At 46.0% G+C, this 20966-nt stretch overlaps 1 protein-coding gene across 1 annotated transcript in view; it reads right to left on the bottom strand.

Annotated features, from left to right (window-relative positions):
* The window catches only part of Lmod1 (leiomodin 1), a 45399-nt gene extending 24797 nt beyond the window's left edge, over positions 1-20602 (bottom strand). The window contains exon 1 of the mRNA XM_003474838.4: positions 20141-20602. Coding sequence (XP_003474886.1) covers positions 20141-20401 — 261 coding nt within the window. The 5' untranslated portion in view covers positions 20402-20602. The remainder of the gene's footprint in view (positions 1-20140) is intronic.
* Positions 20603-20966: the final 364 nt, after the last annotated feature.

Genomic DNA, 20966 nt, shown 5'->3' with positions numbered 1-20966 from the left:
TTTTTTTTTTCGGGGAAGGAGGAAATTACTTTGCCTCATGACCTCCACTGTGCACATTCGGTATGGTTCTCTGATTGGTGCAGGTCCCCTGGGAGCAGGGGTGCACTAGCTGACACTCCTTCCCGATGGCCTCTGCACGCACAGGGCTGCAGCCCCCATATTCTTTGTAAATAGTAACAATTCTTTCCCCCAAGACAGAGGGAAACTGGGAACATTTGCTCCTCCATGCTACACACAAATGGACACATTTCCCCGGAGTAAAGGAGAAAGAAAAAGTGCTCTCTGCTTGGCAGAGATTCCAACTTCAGGAACCTGATCCGCTAAAAAATAACATGCGCGGTTTCATTTTCCTGGGCTGTGGAGTGTCCGCCCTGCAAGCTGCCCATCAGCCCCTTCGTTCCCAGTGCCCAGCCAGGCTTTTCTCTCCTTTCAGAGTTTTGTTTCATAGTTGGCTGAAGGCTGGGCTCAGGGAACGTGCTAAGCATTGTACTCATCATCTGGTTCGGCTGGCTGCGGCTCCCTGGGGAAGGCGCTGTGCCGAGGCCCTGGAGATCTGTTTGGGACCATGGAAAGTGTATTTATTTGGAATCCTGTAGATATCCAAATACGGGCAAATGGTTCAGCACAGCCATATGACAGTTCGTGGTGATAGCCACTGCAAAAGTTTAGGAAGAGTTTTTCATGACATAGCAAGATGATAGGTGAAAAAAAAAAAACAAGAAACAAAAATGACACAGAGTCTACTACAAAACGAAAAGTAACCATAGAAGTATATGCTCAAAAAACTAGACAAGTAGTACATGTTTGAAATCCCAGCACTCATTTGGGAAGTTGAGGTAGGGGGATTGCTGTGAGTTTGAAGCCAGCCTGGGCTATGAAGTGAGTTCAAGGCCAACCTGAAACACACAGTGAAATCCTGCCTCAAAACAGACTTAAAAAAAAAAAAGGTTGGACAATGGTTAGTGTCTTAGCTGTTTGCCATTGTCTAACACAAACAATAATTGGTTCTTTCCCCTCTTTTTTCCTGTTTTATGTATCAGCTATACTGAGTCTTATTACATCATGAGTTATTTTTTGAAGAAAGTCAACCTAGAAGCAGCTCAGCTTGCCTGTGCTCTGAGGACCACCCCAATTCTGCTTTAAGGCAAGGATGATAAGAAATGGACATAAAATGGACCTGAAAGAACTTTGGCCACTGGAGAATTTGAGTTTTCAGAACTTTGTGGTCATTACTGACATTTCCCTGACACTCTGAGAGTGACTTCAGCTCTGCAGTACAGCGGGGGACACAGACCTCAGAACAGTAGGTCTGAGTCTGAGTGCAAGAGATGCTGCCATGAGCACCAGGTGAGATGATGACCCATCTTGGCGACACTGGGTATCAGTAGAATGGCTCACCGTCAGCCCGGGCAACTGGAATTCTGGTGGGAAATTTAAACCCTTCATACCGTAAGGCACCCATTATATGTAGTGAATTAACTTCTTTCCTATGAGTTGAGAATAGGACCAATTACTTAGCATCTTTGGGAGTGCCATGATTGGAATGTAATCCCCAAAACTTATGTGTTAGAAACTTGATCTTGCCAGGCATGGTGGCACAGATGTAATCCTAGCACTCTGGGAGGCTGAGGCAAGAGGATCATAAGGTTGAGCTCAACCTGGCAATTTAGCAACCTAGTGATATTCTGTCTCTAGGGAACAGAATAAAAAAGAGCTAGGGATGTAGCTCAGTGTGAAGGCTCTCAGTTCAAGCCCCAGTACTGGAGAAGGAGAAGGAGGAGGAGGGGGAGAAGAAAGAGGAAGAGGAGGAAGAAAAAGATGATGAGGAAGAGAAGGTGATGAAAAAAGAGAGCAAGAAAGAGAAGGAGAAGGAAGAGGAAAAGAAAGAGGTGAAGGAGGAGGAGGAGAAAGAAGAAAGGAAAGAGGAGGAGGGAGAGGAAGGACAACCAGACCCTTAATTTGGTGGGTTGGAAGGCGGGGGCTGCTGGGCTGAGTTGGGTCTGGGGACACCACCCTCCCACATGAACTATCGGTGTTATTCTGGGAGGGAGCTGAGTTTAGGTCTCCCTTGTAGGCATTGCACCCCTTTTTCCTTCTCCCTTGGAGACACAGCAAGAAGGCCCCCACTAAAAGTAGCTCCTTGATCTTCTCAGCCCCCAATAAATTTCAGAATATTATCATAAAACATCCCACCTGATATTCTGTTGTAGTGCACAATGCAGACTTAAGATGGGGAGAATGAGGAAAGAGTCATTTAGTGCATTTCCAGTTCTCACAGCCACACATCTAGGCACTGGGCCTCCTGAAGGGGTGGCTCTGAGGACCACAAGGCAGGCAGCTCCCTCTCCTGCTGTGTGCATGGGATCCAGAGGAGACTGGCTCATAGCAAGCTTCAAGGAATGTGTTGCTTTTTCTAGGTCTAGAGGCAAAGCTACTGAATTCCTCTAGACAAGCTGAGAAGAATGTAGAACACAGGGGCTGGGGATTTAGCTCAGCTGCATAAGCAGCTGCCTTGCAAGCAGGCAGTTGTGAGTTCGATCCCTGGTACCGATTTAAAGAAAAAAAAAACTGCAAAAAGAATGTAAAAGACAGGAGCTTCTGCCCTAAGTGGCTGCGTACGGAGCGGATCACTAAGGTGCTCTTGAGTGTCCCCGTGTCCTGGGGCTCATAGGTGAATTTTAAATGTTAGCCTGTAATCTCAGATCCCTACGGAGCTAGAAAGAGGAGACCAAGAGAAGAAAGAAAACAGAATGACTTCAAACCAAAGGGAAAACATGACAGAGACCTGTCCCAACAATTCAGGTCCCAGAATGCAAATTTTAGGACCGATTTTACCAGTTGTTTATGCAAACTAGAAAAAAAGAAAAACAGGATCACTGGCAAATTTCACTTCATGTACACAAAATCATACTTTATTTTTACTTCTCATGTTTTAAAGAAAAATAATATCTCAAAAAGAGATATTTTCAATTTTCAAAGAGTATAAGAGAATACACAACTTCTGCAGGTTTACTCATTTGATAAGAACTTTACACTCTTTTCACTCTTCCTCCATTCACCCAGCCTTCCTCCAGTCCTGCAGCATACTCACTGGGGAGGGCGAGGCTTCCCCCTTGTCCTGGGGGAATCTGGGACAGTGTGAAGCAGATGATGCTGAGGTGGTACGTGCGTGCACATGTGCCAGAAGGTGCGGGCATGCTCTGTGAACACGGTTGATACCCAAAACCAGACTGGAGGTCAGGAGGCCTTCTGGAGAAGGTGGTCCCTGAGCCTCGCCTTGCTGGGGGAGTAAGGCTCACTGAGACCTGGTATCTCAGTTAGGGGTGACAGAATGTTTAGAGGCACCAAGGAAGCACCGCAAAGTTTGGCACTCCCAAGAACCAAGGGTCTTGTATAACTGCAGCAAAGGTCAAAAGTCAAGAAGAGTACTCGTAGCTTGAGGGACAAGAGATGCTGGATTGCCAAGGGTCTTCTAAGCCAAGCGAAAGAGTGTAAATGTGATTGTAAAAGTATGTTGAGCAATTGAAAACTTTTATGCAGGGAGTGTCAAAATCATGATGTCATTTTATAATAAGACATTGGCAACTTCGACAGGGATGGATTGCAATTGCACAAGAAGAGAAGCAGAGAGATCAGTTAGGAGGCCATGACATTCTTCTAATTGATACGTGATATGGGCAGAAATGATAGAAGTGGAGTAGAGGAGATCACAGAGGGAGAATCCACAGGACTCCATCCCTAGGAGGCCAAAAAACCCTGAGGGAGGAGGAGTTGGTGAGGCCTCAGGGTTACAACTTGTGTCTGTTTAGGTAGTGTTTCTAGTTAGCACAGTGTGAAATGAAGGAGGAAAAGCAGGTTTGGGGTGAACTGGGGTGACAATGATTAATTTATTTTTAGACTGGCTGAATTTGAGACACTCAAGGTACCCAAGAGGCAACTGAATGATCTAGAACGCAAAATAGAGATCTAGGCCGAAGATAGAGAAGCGCCTATGGGGGTGGCTGACTCTGTGGGGCTAGGTGAGGACACCCAGGGAGACTGCCTGGGAAGGTCAGGGCCCTGGGGAACACTCATACTGAGACATTAGAGGAAGAATTGCTCTTCCGTGGAGACGGGAGGGACAGCTGGGATAAGAGGAAAACCAGGAGAATGTGGCATCCTGACACCACGGAACCAGAGTGTTTTAAGAATGACAAAGTGGGCTGGGGATTTAGCTCAGCAGCATAAGCGCCTGCCTTGTGCAAGTGGGTGGTCGTGAGTTTGATCCCTGGTACCGGTAAAAATACAAAAATCAAAAAAAAAAAGAATGACAAAGTGATGAAATCCCACAAAGTGAATAAATAAGAGAAATACGACAAAATGTGCAGTACATACAGCATCAAGGAGGTCCCTGGATGCCTCAGAGAGTCTGACATGAGCACACGGGGGTCGTGGAGAGTCGCAGGGGGATGGCGAGTGTAGATGCTGTTTTCACAGCTGGTCCCAAAGCAGAGGAAGGAGAAAAACAATGTGTCTGGTGGAAAGGATGGTGGGACATGAGAAGAGGGATCTTAAAGGCACAAAGGTCCCTGTGCAGGCAGGAGAAAGTGCATCCAAAAAGGGGGTGGGGCCCTCATCTCTGGGAGGAAGGGGCTCTTGTCTGGGAGATCAGAGATAGGAAATTTGCAGATGGAGACGCTCATACGCTTTCAGGTGCCAAAGAAGAATTTGGAATATCCTCACTTGACAGCTTAAAGTTCCTCAGTGAAATATGAGATTAGACCATCTAGTAGGGATGAAAAGAGAGATGGCAGGCAAAGGAGTTTCTAGAGGAAGGTTAATTTTGGGAGTAACCTCTCGGAGAGTGAGAGGCATGTGTAGAAGGGCTTAGCTTAGCTGAGCTCAGAGGCACCCATACATTTGCCCGTGTTCTTTTCTCTGGGTCTGACCGGTAATTGTGGTGTAGGATAGAAATGCCAAATGATTCGTTTCATCCAGTAGAGGATGGGTGAAACACAAAAATTGAGGAGAAAGTTGAGAATGACTAAAGTGAGACACAAACTAAAGAGGACAGTAAGTAAAGCCAGGAAGGCCTGAAGTTTCCCGGAGGAAAGGCTGGCCTGCACCAGGGATGGGCGGAGAAGAGAAGCGGGGCTGAGGGTGCAGTGAGCTGCTTGGTGAGCGCGAGTTTAGCAAAGCGTCCAAATCCTGGTGGAGTGGGCCAGGGCACAGCGGCAGGACGGGTTCAGAAGACAGACAGGGTGGCACGCTGGTGCTCCCCAAGATGGACTCCGTTAAAAATGATAACAGCTATCAGTCAAGTGTCTATCATCAACAAAGCACCACATTACATCTTAGCACTTTGGTATCAGAGCCTCATAAAGACTAAAAATCAGCATCATCATTCCTGTTTACAGGTGAAGAAATTAAAGTTTGTTATGTATTTCCCATGAGCCATTCCATTTCTAGGTACACACTGAACAGAAATGAAGTCGTAAATGTGCCCCCACCATGCACAAAAATGTTCTCAGTAGCACTGTTTGTAATAGCCCCAGATTGGAAACCCAAATTTCCATTAAAAAACTGTGCTATATTCATACAATGGAATACTGCATAGAATTATTTAAAATGCTATACACAGTTTGTGAGTGAACCTTACAAAAATAAAGTTGAGGAAAGAAACTAGGTTCAGTGGTGCATGAATGTCGTTCTATCTACTTCAGAGGCTGAGGCAGGAGGATTACAACTTTGAAACCATCTTTGGCAGCTCATTAAGACTCTGTCTCGGGGGCTGGGGATTTAGCTCAGCGGCATAAGTACCAGCTTTGCAAGCAGGCGGTCGTGAGTTCGATCCCCGGTACCGGTAAAAATGAAAAAAAAAGACAAAAAAATTAAAAAAAAAAAAAAAAAAAGACTCTGTCTCAAAATGAAAAATAAAAATATCTGGGGATGTAACTCAGGGCTCCCTGGGTTTTAGCCGCTATATGGAGGATGGGAGAGGTTGAGCCGGACACCGAATATATGCTGTATGCATTTCTAAAGTGTAAAACAGGCAACACTAAGCTAAGGAGCTGGAAGTCTGGAAGTCTGTACAGGCTTAGGTTCACTGAGGGGCTGGGGATTTAGCTCAGCGGCATAAGCACCTGCCTTGCAAGCAGGCAGTCGTGAGTTCAATCCCCGGTACCGATAAAAAGGAAAAAGAAAAAAAAAAAAAAATAGGTTTACCTTTGAAGAGGACCCTACCACACTGAAAGCGTTCTACTTCCTGTTCACTTTGTGATAATTCAGGAAACTTTATGCTTATGTTTTGTGCACATTTCAGAATATATTGTACACTTCCTTAAAACATGTATTAGAGGGGCTGGGGATTTAGCTCAGCGGCATAAGTGCCTGCCTTGCAAGTGTGTGGTCGTGAGTTCCATCCCCGATACCGATAAAAAAGAAAAAGACAAAAAAAAAAAAAATGTATTAGAAAAAAATACATTTCCAGGAAGTATAAATGTAATACAGACAAGATATTAAAGAATAAAGAGAAAGGGAAGTAAAGCTTAAAAGATTAATAATCCTTGTCTGAGGCTGCATGGCTGGTAAGTGGTTAAGCTAGGAATTCACCCCATGGCGTGACTTGCAGGTACAGCACTAGGCCCCCTCCCAGCTGTCAGCTGGCTGCTGGGAAGGGACCTGTGTGCTCCTTCTCTCTCTCTGGGCCTGAGTGGCCTTGGAGACAGAGATCGATGCACAGGAGGTGACAATCTACTGGATTTTCAAGCAGCTCTGGCAGCTGGTTGTTGTCTGTTGACTGTGTGCAGGCCAGATTTCATACCCAGAGGGCTTTCGTGTTTCTCTACCCTCACTCAGGGAGCATGGAGCATTTTTATTGTGACCTAAACTGCAACCTCTAATGACTGTCATAGCCTCCTCCATTTCTCCTTGCTTTGATCCAGCCTAAGGCTGCCAGTGCTGTGTCTCCAGAGCATACTTTTTTTTTTAATTTTAAAAAGCAACAGGGCCAGGGATTTAGCTCACCACCAGCATAAGCACCTGCCTGGCAACTGCAAGGTCTTCAAGATCTCCTGAGTTTGATCCTTGTGTTGTGGTTTGGCATAACTGATGCCATCTTGAGCCCTGCATTTAACTAGTGCCCTGTATTTGACTCAGAAAAATGGAAAATTGTCCAGGGTATAAGTCCCATGAGAAAAGCAGAATGAGCTATACCTACAGGAGAAAAATTAACCTGCTCAACAAAAGAAGCAGGATACAGGTGTCAACTGAAAATTAATGAAAGATTGGAGCTAAATTGTTTCCAACAGGATGTCTTTTGCAATTCTCTCTTTTAAAAACTCTGTAACTTTCCAGTTTGGGGCCACTTGTTTGGACCCTGAACCGGGGGGGGGGGGTCTATATATGAGTGGTCCTGAGCTCAGTTAATTAAATTCCAAATTTATCTATTTGGCTGTTTGGATTCCTATATTGTTTTTCATGAACCCATCTCAGATCCCTGGTGCAAAAAACAAAAACAAAAACAAAAACAAAAACCCATCAAACAAACAAACAAAAAGAGTAGAAATGATATAAAATTTCAAAAAAAATTGGGAAATTAACACTAATTACATACATTGCATATTGTTATCCCAGAAGCAGTTGTTCAGATTACAAGATTCAAGCATGAAAAAAATGATCAAACAATCAAACAATGAAAGCACAAACTGCTCTTTTTGATGAACTGATAGAGGCTAGTAATATAGTTATCTATCTCATATATATATATATATATATCGGGCTGGGGATTTAGCTCAGCGGCATAAGCGCCTGCCTTGCAAAAGCAGGCAGTCGTGAGTTCGATCCCTGGTACCGATAAAAAAAAAAAAAAAACGAAAAAGATATATATATATATATATATACACACACACATATATATTATCACAATATCTATTGTACATTTTGGATCTTATTACTGTTTCAGTTTTGTTTTGCTTTACACTAGGGAGAAAATACTATACAAATGTAAGTTTGATTTACTTCACTTATGAGTATGGTCTCAAGTTGCCTCTATTTACCTATAAAAGTCTCAAGATCATCCTTTTTATAGCTGAGCAATACTCCATAGTATAAAAATAACATGTCTTTTTTATCCATTTTGCGATTGATGGGCATTTGGGTTGTTTCCAAGATGTAGCGATTACAAACTGTCCAGAGTCCACTTTGACACGCACCACAGAGGAGAGCAGCCTCACCTTCCCCTCCCACACTTACCAACCTCACTGCATCTGCGCCATCTCCACTGTCTTCCAGCTAATGCAGAGGTGACAGCCTGCTGAGGCAGCTCAGTCCCGGCACCTCCCACCCTGCCGCCTCCTTTCCTGGCGCCATCAAGGTTTTCTCCCTACTGAATTATCCTCATCAGCATGTGAAGGCACAACAGTCCCTGCCTTTAGAAATAACTTCTTGACTCATTTACGCCCAGCTGTTTTGTTTCCTACTAAAACAAAACAGAGAGAAGGAGGGAGACTTGTATATACTCTCTAATCTGCCCGCTCTGTGCTTTCCACTGAGTCCACTGTTTTTTGGTCCAGGGATCGAACTCATGACCTCATGCTTGCCAGGCAGGCACTTGTGATGCTAAACTAAATCCCCAGCCTCCGAGTTCACTTTGTCCTGGAGTGAAAGGATTCTTACTCAGGCTCTACCTTACCAGTCCTTATGGTTATCTGGGTTGATTCTCTGTCCTCATGTAATTAAACCTTTCATTAAGAACGAACTTTTGAAAGGAAACTGCAAGCCAATCTCTTTAATGAACACAGACATTAAAAAAACCCTCAGTGACACACTGGCAACCTGGTAACAAATCATTAAAAAGATAATATTCCATGGCCCAGGAGGCTTCACCCAGGGTTGCAAGGATGGTTTGACATATACAAATCAACAAATGTAATTCATCACATAAACAAAAGCAAGGAAAAAAAATCACATAATCCTTTCCATAGATGCAGAATAAGTCTTTGACAAAAATACATTTGCTCCTGATAAAAACCCTGAAGAACTTAGGAGGCTGATGCAGGAGTTGTAGACTAGTCTGGGGTACAAACAGAGTTCAAGGCCAGCCTGAACTGCACAGTGAAACTCTGTCTCAAAAACAAAAACAAAGGGGCTGGGGATTTAGCTCAGCGGCATAAGCGCTTGCCTTGCAAGCAGGCAGTCATGAGTTCGATCCCTGGTACCGATAAAAATGAAAAAGACAAAAAAAAAAAAAACAGACAAACAACAACAACAACAACAAAAAACCCTGAAGAAAATAGGTAGAGAAGGATCTTATTTCAATCCAATAAAAGCCATATATGACAAACCTATTGCCAACATCATATTAGATGAGGGAAATGGAAAGCTTTTCTGCTCAAGTCAAGAACAAGACAAGGATATCCACTATCACCACTCTTGTTCAATATAGTATTCAAAACTTTTCCAGAGCAATTAGGCAAGAGAAAAAATTAAAGGCTATATATAGGAAAACAAGAAGTCAAACTATTTTTATTTGCAGACAAGATCCTTGATATAGAAGACCTCAGAACTCCACCAAAAAGCTCCTAAAACCAATAAACAAATTTATCAAGATTGCAGATATAAAATCAACATACAAACCAAGCATGGTGGTGCACACCTAAAATCCCAGCTCTTGGGAGACCGAGGCAGGAGGATCATTGTGAGTTTGAGACCAGGCTGGGCTACAAAGTGAGCTCAAGTTCAGCCTGAACTGCCTAGTGAGGCCCTGCCTCAAAAAGACCAAAAAAAAAAAAAAAAAAAAAAAAAATCAATACACAAAAATTAACAGTGTTTCTGTGCATCAATAATGAACCCACTGAAAAAGAAATTAGGAAAACAATAACATTCACAATATCTTCAAGAAAAACCAAATACTGGGCCATGTGTGGTGGTGTGCAACTGTAATCCTAGCACTAGCTCGGCTGAAGCAGGATAATTACTTTGAGTTTGAAGACAATTTGGGCTTCATATAAGTTCAAGGCCAGCCCGCCCTGCATAGTAAGACCCAAAAAACAATTCAAATGTTTAACAATTAACCCAATCAAGGAAGCAAAAGGCCCCTATAATGAAACCTTTAGTAGTCTGAAAAAGAAGATCCAAGAAAATATTAGAAAATGGAGAAATATCCCCTGTTTCTGTAGAGGCAGAACCAGTATAGTGAAAGTGGCTGTATTTCTGAAACTGATATGTAGAATTTAATGCAATCTCAATAAAACCAATAGCATTCTTCACAAGATTAGAGAAAACAATCTTAAAATTCATACAGAACCAGAAGAGATCTTGTAATGGTTGATACTTTGTGTCAACTTGAGAAGTTTAGAAGCTTAATGAAGCCACTTATCAGGGGCACCTGGGCCCTCACTTTGCAAACATCCTCATTCTGTGCAAGAGGAAAGAATGGGAGATGATGGAAGAATGGGAGAGCCCGATGGGGTGGTGGCCTGCTCACAATATAAAGGAGGAAAAGAGCTTTTCTCTTCCCTCTTTTTCTTTTGCTGCTTTTGCTGTCTTCTGCCACCTTGAACTGTTATCCCTCACTATACTACTCTGCCCTGGGGCCAGCTTATTATGAACTGAAACTTCCACAAACTGCGAGCTAAATAAACCTTTCCTTCGTTAATTTTGGGGGTTGGGTATTTTGTCTCAGCACAAAAGCATTCCTAGGAAACAAGAGCAAAGCAGAAAGCATTACAATTCAAGATTTCAAGTTATATTACAAAACCATATGATTAAAACAAACAAATAAACAATCCCAGCATGGTCCTGGCACAAAAATAGACATGTGGAGGATGCAGGAACAACCCTAGCCATCTGATCATTGGCAAAAGAGGTCAAAAGCATATGTTAGGGCCAAGGATATAGCTCAGTGGCATAGTGCCTACCTGGCATGAGGTCATGATTTCAATTCCCAGTACCAAAATTTTTTTTTAATTAAAAAAATATATATGTCGGAGGAAAGATAGCTTCATTAACAAATGATGCTGGGTAAACTGGTTGTCCGTGTGTATCCAGACCTGTATCTTTCACTGTGTACTAAAATAAAACAAAAATCAGTCAAAGATCTAAATATTAAAACAGAAACAATCAGCTAGAAGATAAAAACAGGTAAAACTCTTGATGACATAGGCATAGGGAAGGAATTTCTGAACAGGACTCCCCCCACCCAGTTACACAGGAAATAACATTAAGAGTCAACACAAAGAATTAAGTCAATCTAAAAAGCTTCTGTACAGTAAAGGAACCAACCCACAGAGTGAAGAGAGAACATATGGAATGGAAGAAAAAGTTGGCAGCTATTCCTTGAACAGAGGACTAATATCTAGAATATGTAGAGAACTCAAAAAATTTTTGACTCCCCTAAATAAAAGACTCAATAAAAATTGGGTACTTGAAGTGAATAGACATTTCTTCGAAGAAAAAGTACAAATGGCTAATCAATACACAACAAAGTGTTCAACATTTTTGGCCATTAGAGAAAAATTAAAACAACACTGAGATTCCATCTCACTCTAGAAAAAATGACTACCATCAAAAACTCAAAAAACAACACATGTTGGTGAGACCGCAGGAAAACGGAAGCATTGTACACATTGGCAGGAATGTAAACTAGTACAACCACTACAGAAATCAATGTGGATTCCTCAAAAACTAGAATTGCAAACTCCACTCACCTCAGCTAGTCCCCTTCCAGATAGAGTTAAGGGATCATATTATACTGACACACACACACCCATGTTTATACAACTCATCATAGCTAACTCTTGGAAGCAGACCGTTTGCCCGTAACAGATGAATGGCTAAAGAAATGGGTTATTCACACACCATGGAGCACTCCTCTGTCACAAAGGACAAACTTGAGCTGTTTGTAGGAAAACGATGCACCTTGAGACCACAATGTTAAGAGGAATAAATCAGACACGCAAGCTTGAATATTGCATGGTTTCTCTTCTATGAGAAACCCAGAGTATGAGTAAGTTAAAAGCAAAGTAAGGCTGTAATACAAAGCAGGAGAGCTTTTGCAAATGGGAGGTGGAGGGCAGGGAAGGGGATGTGAAAAGAATTGAACTGTGTTATGCACGGGCACCAGCACTCCGAGATGGATGTGGTCATTGTGTATTGTAAACATATGTGAATAAAAATGAAAATTAATAAAAGAATGGGTTTCCTCTTCCCTGAAACTTTTCTTCATTTGACTTTGTGAAACCACTGAATTTTCTCTTATATCTCAATCCATTGACTGGCTCCTTCTCTTCTAATGCCCAAATGTTAGAAACATGAAGGGCTTAGTCCTTGGCCTTTTGCACTTAGTTTTTGTTTTGTTTTGAGACAGTGTCTCAATATGTGGCTCTGACTGGCCTTGATGGGGATGTGAAAAGAATTGAACTGTGTTATGCATGGGCACTAGCACTCCAAGATGGATGTAATCACTGTGTATTGTAAACATATATGAATAAAAATGAAAATTAAAAAAAGTGATCCCCATAGTGATCCTCCTGCCTCAGCCTCCTGTTGTAGGTGTGTACCACCATGCCCTGCCCCCTTCTGCTCTTTTTAATTCACATCCAACCCCTAACCAATCTCTTCTAGATTCATGGCTTTAAATATCTCTACACTAATGGCTTGAAAATTTAATTTCTTTTAATTTAATTTCCCTGCCTTTTGCTGAATCCCAGACTTACATACCACCATCAATCTAACATTCCACTTGGTTGGGGCATCCAAAAAACACAATGAACTCAACAGGTTTAAATCTGAATTCTTGAGCTTCCCCAAACCACTTTTCTCTGCCATGTGCGATCTCAGCAAATTATGCAAAATTCACCCAGTAGCTCAGGCAGCACTGGTCCTCCTGACTCCTCTCTTTCTCCAGTACATCAGCCAGTCCTCCTGTGCTATCTTTAAGATATTTCCTGGGGGCTGGGGATTTAGCTCAGCGGCATAAGCGCCTGCCTTGCAAGCAGACAGTCGTGAGTTCGATCCCTGGTATCAATAAAAACGAAAAAAGACCAAAAAAAAAAAAGGATATTTCCTGAAGTGTACCCATCCTATCAGACCATCCTTGAGTCCTTTCCTGAGTGTCTCGGATACCCTTCTAACTGGGTCCCCTTTTTCCTTTTATTTACAATCCTGAAGCCTGGTCATCTGAAAGCTAACAGAAGGGGCCTTTCAAAAACACACTTTTGTCCAGCTCCAGTCCCACCCCAGCTCCCCTATGACTTCTCCCCACACATGGAACAAATATCTAAACTGCAGGCTGGGGATGTAGCTCAGTGGTAATGGACTCGCCCAGCTCTGAGTTTCACCCTCAGTAGAAGAAAAAACAAAAGCCCTCCAAACTCTTCTGCTGTTCTGAGAGGCCCTGCTTTACCTGAGCACCGCTTCCTTCTGGGCCCTCAGCTCCTCCAGTCCCCCCCCACCACCCCGCACACTTCCTGTGCCTGGCCTTTCCTGTGACACCAACCTGCACACCCAGGGTCTCCGTGCAGCTGTCCCTCGGCCTGGAAAGCTCTTTTCCCAGGACTTCCCTTGGCTGGCTCCATTCCCAGCTCGCTCAAATGTCACCTCTCTAAGCAGTGAAGACCTTGACCACCTGCTGGAAATGGTTCCCACCAATAAGATCAGTCACACACTCTTTTCCCTGGATGACATGACTTTTCCCATAACACATCCATGTTACGTGTCTCCATACTGTGTCACCTGTCCATGTATGCTATGTGCTGTCCACTTCACCTGTAATACACAGGATCTCTGTGAGGGTGAGGACCTTCCCGCTGCTTCCTCCTGGCATTGGGAAGCATGTCAGATGACTCCAGGGATCCCTGGAGCCCAATTTTCCCACAGCAGCCTTGGCCTTTCTGAGATGACGCTGGGATGGGAGGTTGCAGATGAGGAGAATTCTCCAGCGCCACAACCTCCTCCTATTCTCCCTTTCCTCTGCCACTTTTTGGGGGCCTTCACTACTGGAATATAAAATAAATGAGACAGAAATTACCAGAAACAAGGCCGCTGGAGCCAGGTAGTGGGTAATTAAGCAAGCCTTGCCCTTTTCCTTAAAATTAGCTCTTTGTTTTGCTTCCTCCCCATCTTCCTCCTTTTTTCTGTCATTCTTTCACTCCCACTGACAGTGCTTTTTTAACCTCGTGAGACATAAAAGATGTTGATGTGGCATATACAGGTATAAAGGCCGAGGAATCAGCATGAGCAAATTCTCATGCCGCTGACATGCTGAAGACTTTTCGTTCCCTATGTACACCTCACAAAAACCCTCCAAGGCTGATTTTTACCCCCCCCCATACTAAGAACTGAAACTTGGGTTACATTCTGAGTCTTTTTTTTACCTATTTTGAGCCATGGTCTTGCTAACCTGCCCAGGCTGGCCTCAAACTTGCGATCCTCCCGCCTCGGTCTTCTGCCGCTCTCCTTGGCCTTGCTCAAGGCTGATTTTTTTCATTCTCTTTGGACAGGTAGGGACCTCACGAAGCCCTGCTAAGGAGACTGGACTGATGATGACCTTAGCACCAGAAGGTGCTCACTACAGTTAATATTCTTCCTTTCTCTCAAAAGTAACTCAAGGTCACTGGATCAGTAAGGGGCAAAAGCACAATTCAAACCTAAGCCTGATTCCGAACACCTATGGGCTTTCTATTTCGCCAAACGGAACTGATGCTCTGGGGTTCAGACCTCTTCTTTTTGCTGATTACACCCAGAGTGGCCTAATAAACACAGAACAGGCCAATCTGGACAGGCCTGTGTACTATGGGTCAGGATATTCCTGTTTCCCCAACTTAACAGACATGCAAATAATACCTTACCCCCCTCCACACACACATTCTTTACTGTACACTGTGGATATACCTGCCGTCACACACACACACACACACACACACACACACACACACACACAGTGTAGGTCCCATCTCTCTCCTGGGGCACTTCCTACAAGGCTCTGTCCACTCTGGGCCTGCCTGTGGCCATGCTGACATGGTCTGACATGGATACTTCCATCTCTTGAAAAAACTGGGGCCAGGTAGCCAAGTCAGGTGGGTAAGACAGGACTGTACCCTCACCCTCCTGCCCCCGGTGAATCTCTTCCCTCAGCTGAGGCCTCCCTCCGTCAGGGGCTCTCAGGCCCACCTGGGAATCATTCCCTTCCCCCTCTCACTGATGACCATTTCACCATTTTATTCTTACAAGTTCTCCATGGTCCTGTCCATCTGAGGCCCCCCTCGGCATGTCCCTAGCCATGTCCTTACACACCTGCTGTGTGTAAGAGAAGGCCGGCGGCACTCAAGGGCCATGCTGCACAGGGCAGCTGCTGCCACGGCCCTGCTTGCCCAAAATTCTTTAAATTAAATGTGTATTATACACACACCCGAGAGAAAGAGACAGAGAAAACTTACATGAATAGGAACAATACTGGAGACAAACACCTGTGGATCCCATCGCCCAGCTTAAGAGCAGTCAGCTGTTTTTCCGAATCCTGGAGGGAGGCAGCTGTCAAACTCCAGGGGGAGATTTTACACCTGTCCAGCCCTCTCTGGGTGCCTGCTCTCGCCTCCTGGGTCAACAGGCCCCCATAACCTCTCCTGCCCCCTCTGCCCTGGCCTCCAGGGCTATTCTGGGTGCGCACCAGTCGGGTAATCTCCTTAAGCAGTGAGCCGTGCTGCCTGGCATGCTACTGACCAGCCCAGCCCTCTGTCTGCAAAGGGCATGCTGAGGGTTAGGGCCCAGCTTGGGCTTGGGCTTTCTCGGCCTCGGGGCTCCCACCCCTGCTGGGACACTAGGGTTGCCTGGCTGTGAACCGGAATCCTGGAACGGTAAAGGAGGCTCAGGCTCATGGTGGGGTGCTTCAGGCTTGCTTCTCAGATTCACCCCTATGGAGAAGCTAAAAGACCATCCTCCCCAAGCTCGGCTGCCCCTGCCTCTGGCTACAGGTGCTAAGCCTTAGCCCATCGTGTCTCAGGGAGAAGGAAGCGGCAGCAGCGGGAGGGGCATATATCCCCCCCCCCCCCCCCCCCCCCCCCCCCCCGCCATTTGGGAAAGGAAGAGAACGCAGGGGTTGACTGGTTGGGATCTGGTTCCTGAAACTTGAGCCTAGGCAGGCTGTGTTTCACTGAACTCAGGCTATACTTTCCCTTCGGGCTCAGGCTGCCCCTTGGGCTGAAGGAGAAATCCCACGGGACCAGGGTAAAAGCCTTTGGTTGCAGTGTCTGTCCCTTTAAAGGGAGGGCAGAGGCCAGTTCAGTTTGGCTGAGCCCTAACTCCAACCAAACCCTAATCTCTGAGCATTCATGCAACAAATGGGTGTGTGTGTGTGTGTGTGTGTGTGTGTGTTCTGTGTGCCTGGATTTTTTTTTAAAAAGCATTAGTCTTTCAGTATCACACAGGCTAATAAGAGAGATAGGCAGGAAAGCAGATGATTACAAAAGGGCAAAGCCAGGAGGTGTACAGCTCAGTGCTAGAGCCCTTGCTCAAGGCCCTGGGTTCCAAAAAGAAAAAAACATGATGTCTCCAGGGTTAACTGATGGGTCACAGTGCTCAGACAGGTGGCTAGCCTTGCCTGTGTCAGGAAGCCTCCCAGAGGTGGCAGTGTCTGGGAGCAGAAGGCCATCCAGGAAGTGACCTGGAAGAGGGCATGGGGAATATTCACAAGAGGTGGTAATCAAGCCGGAAGATCCCTGCTGCGTCCCCTCCACAGAGCGCAAAGCAGCCCCGGCCCTTCTGTGCTCTGGACTCACTCCAGGATAGCCCAGTATAAATCTGCACGGCCAGGAAAAGCCAGGGTTGATGACCCCTATGGGCCCACTTCCCACTCTTGGTTTCTATTTTTAATTTTTTGTTTGTTTTTTTAGATAGGATTTCAATGTGCAGTTCAGTCTGGTCTTGTACTCACTGTGTAGCCCAGGAAACAATCCTCCTGCCTCAGCCTCCTGAGTGCTACAATTACAGGTGTACACTTCCATGCCCAGCTTAAACTGTTTTATGACAGAGAAACTTCAAACAGGTATACAAAAATGGAGAAAACAGCACAATGAACACCACATGGAGCCATCACCCAGCTTCAACCATCATCAGCCCATGGCTCGTCACCTCTGTTCCTACCTCGATCATGTTAAATAAACTTCCTAATCAATTTTCCCATAACTATTTCAAGAGCTACGTCTAAAAGATAAGCATCCACATAAAAATATACCTGCAATACTGTTTGCTCATTTAAAGCCTTGATATCATCTGATATCTTGCCCTAAGCCACTTCGGACCAGCTTGGTCCAGGTCAGGTGGGAGATCAGCCTTCTGAGGACTGTGCCACAACCACTGGCCTGGGACTGGCCTGGCATCGCCGATCTGGGTTATAAGTTCTGAAGAGCAAGGACACTGCATTAGAGTACTTTTGGTCCTCTACAGGGCGGAGGGGAGAAAGCATAGATCTTAAAGTCAGCAGGCCCCTTGTTAGCTGTGTTATCTCACCATGGTTATTCACTCTCTCTGAGATTTACACTTCCAGTCTGCATAAGAGGGATGAAAATGCCTACATCCCAAGACTTGTGAGGCTTAAAATAAAAGAGAAGGTGGAGGTGCCAGACAGGTAGCAGGGTCTTGGGAAATGCTTACCTTGCTGCTCCCGCTCACGTCCAGCCTTGGGGTCTCAGACTCAGGTCTGACTACTCACGGTCCTTGAGTGGAGGGGAGGCCGAGGCAGGGAGGGGGCAGCAGGAGCCGCTGCCACTGTTCCATAGTGTGCTGAGCACCCAGGCTTTGCACACTTCCTGTGGCCACTAACTCATGGGCGGGGGTGGCTTCACAGCCCTTGGGGACCAAGGGAAGGAATAAACTGGGAAGGACAGAGCTTTGCTCAGGCTCATGTCACCAATTTCTGGGTTCCTTGGCCCAAATGAATTCACGATTGCACGGCTCCTGTCTATGGAGGGCTTATTATGTGCCAATGTCCACGCTAAGGGCTAAGTGCTTTCCGTGTGGAGCCTGTTTAGTTTTTACAACGACCCCGTAAGTGATACACAGACAGCAAAGGACACTGGCACTCGTGCCCTGTTCCCCTGATAATGAAATCCAAGTCCTTGACCCACCACATGCTATTTTGCTAACGCTGCTTTTGTGGCCACTTTTTAGGATTCATTCCCATTCACCACGATTTACAGAGATGACTTCCGTACACTACTCAGGATAGATCCTGACCTCTGCGCAGGCACTACAACCACACAGGCCTGTGGACTGCTGGAGGAGAAGGTGCGGATCAGAACAGATGTCTCCATGAGGGGAAAATGGTCCTAAATGTGGTTCCTTCCTCAGAGGGTGCAAGCTCCCCTACATGTGCCCCCACCTCACCCTCATTTCCATGACCTGTGCTCTGTCCGCAGAACCAGTGTGGAGATGGAGGGAGGTGGGCAGGACAGGAGAGGCTGGCATGGTCTTATAGGCTGAGCAGAAAACCTGGAGAATGAAGAATGGAGTCGCCTGCCCTCTCTGCTCTGTGGCCGAGTGCTTGGCGGAGGGCTGGGGGTACAGCTCAGGTAAAGCCCTGCTGGGCACCCACAAAAGACCCAGGACTTGATTCCAGCACCTCAAGAAAAAAAAAGTGCTGTTTGACCTCAGCTGCCAGAAGCACCGACACAAAGCAGCCAGGGGCCCAGAATATGTAGGATCAGGGTGGAAAGGTCACAGAGGTACCTAAGATTTTTTGGTTGCATTTCATTTTTATGCTCCTGATAACTACCCTGAGGTGTCCCCCATTTTTTCCTCATAAAAGTTTCGGTGTTTATTCATCATTATCATGGCTGCATCAGGGGCAACTGCCTTGCCCATAGGACAGTAATTCCTGAGCCCGTGACTCCCCACATTCTCCTCACTTCCTGGCAAAGCCTTAAACAGGGGTGGAGACAGGTTGCCTGGACCTGCCCCTCCTTCTGTCCCATCTCCTCCCTACTTTCAAGGACTTAGGAACTCAGGGCCCTGTCCACCAGTATGCTCTGACCAGTGGTCACTTCCCTAGCTGGTAGCCCTTCCACAGAAGTTTCAGTTGATTATATTCCTGTCTTCAGCCCTTGTGGGAATTAACATGTCATCTGAAGCTCAGTGTTTCGGTTTCCATAGAAGTGAAACAAAGGCCTGGGGCCTTTCTTATAAGAATTCACAAATAATGGCTACTGTACAACAGACATGGCTAAGAATGAGAACAAAGACTTAAAATAGTTTGCCCACTGGACACTTTCCCACAGACAATGGAAGCCCAGGTGATCACAGGTAATCAGAGACTAGTCTAGTCTGTATGGAGGGAGCTCAAACGTGAGGGCAACTGTGAAGAAACTGTGCCCACCCAGGAAAAGAGAAGGCCATTGGGCTTCAGCTCATCCTCAGTGTGGGTAGATGCATCTGAACATCCCTGCTTTCCCTTCCCTGTCATCCTCTGCTGGAATCTCTCCATGCCTAGCAAAGCAGCCTGGAGAGCTTGTAAAGGACCTAACGCAGAAAGGGGTTACTCATCCAAGAATATCTGCTAGAGGGCTGGGGATTTGGCTCAGCAGGATAAGCACCTGCCTGACCAGTGCAAGGTAGTGAGTTCAATCCCTGGTACAAACAAAACAAAAAAACCCAAAAAGTATCTTATAGAGTGGAAAAGGAAGAAAGGAGAGGAAGAAGGAAAGACAGACAGACTTCACTTTTCCTGAGAATAAAATGGCAGCTTTCAGGTGGAGACACTGAACTCTTCTGCCATGGGAGGGTTCCCCTCCTCTCTGTGGGTGGCTGTCAGAGACTGCCAGCATGGTCTTTCCCTTCTGCCCTCCCCACTACAGCAGGGGAGGAATTTAATGGAAAAAACAGAAGGTGAGGGATTGGGATGGAGTTCACCTGATGAATGCTTCCTGGACACTTCCCAGCTCCCCTTCTCTGCCAACCCTATTTGAGTTTGTGGGGTGCTGTGCTCCCACAGATCGCCCAGCTTTTGCTCACAGAGCAAAAAAGCAAAGCCAAAACTACACAACACTAGTTTAGTGGGTAATAACCAGCCCTGAAGCACTCGACCTTTGGCCAATGAGAACTGCTCCCCTAAGGCAACAAGCACTCTAGTCATGGAGCCAGGATCCCCCACCCCAAGTGTGTCACTCACGTCCACGGACATCTCTCTCTGGATCAGCTTCTTGGTCTCCTTTTCGCAGAAGTTGAGCATGGCTTCCCGGTTGTATTGACCCGTGGACTGTTTGTCCGTCTGGTTCCTCTGCCGCAGCCCCACGGGAATGCTCCCGTCTGGATCCACCACATCCAGTTCCTTCTCCAACTCTTCCATCTCTTCGGGAGACAGGGTGGACAGCAGACTGTCGATGTCAGGATCCTCGCTCACCTGCCGGCGGTACTTGGCTACCTTGGACATCTTGGCAAAATGAGCTGTGACTCTTTCAGGATAGTGGGACAGAACAGGAGCTGAACAGATGTGCAGAGTGGTCTTGCGAGGAAACCCCCACTGGGTCAAGGACTGTGGCTCCCCAACCTGGTCCTGTGCTGCCACAGGTGCTCTGTCGCAGCAGCGGCGCTGCAGCCCAAGGCTGGTGAGCCTTGCCTAGTAGAAGCCCTGACCAATAAGCCAGGACAGCTGCCCAGCCCCGAAAGGAGAAGCCAATCCCCACACTGGGGGCGGGCCAGCCTCACTGTCAGAGCTGTTTGAAACTTGAGGACATTCCAGGGAATCTTGGAGCGCTGTGTGACCAAATTTAGTACAGAACAGTTTAGCCTTTTAAAGACAAGGGGGCCATGCAATGAGAAAAAGATACAAAAATGCAGGGGCTGGCACAAGGCTACTACGGCTTTGGAGAGCCAGGAAAGCAGGAGGACCAGGACTCTGGGGCCTGTGAAGTTGCTGGCCCGAGGCATGCCCATTCAAGCACAGTTTACTTTTCTGTCACCGGGTGGATGGCACTGTGGCCAGCATTGTTCATTGA

The sequence above is a fragment of the Cavia porcellus genome, unplaced genomic scaffold, assembly GCF_034190915.1.
Source record: "Cavia porcellus strain 051 isolate PalLab524CR breed Dunkin Hartley unplaced genomic scaffold, mCavPor4.1 scaffold_29, whole genome shotgun sequence".
Taxonomy (NCBI): Eukaryota; Metazoa; Chordata; class Mammalia; order Rodentia; family Caviidae; genus Cavia; species Cavia porcellus.
Note: the sequence above shows the minus strand (reverse complement) of the source record. Positions and strands in the feature narration are given on the sequence as shown.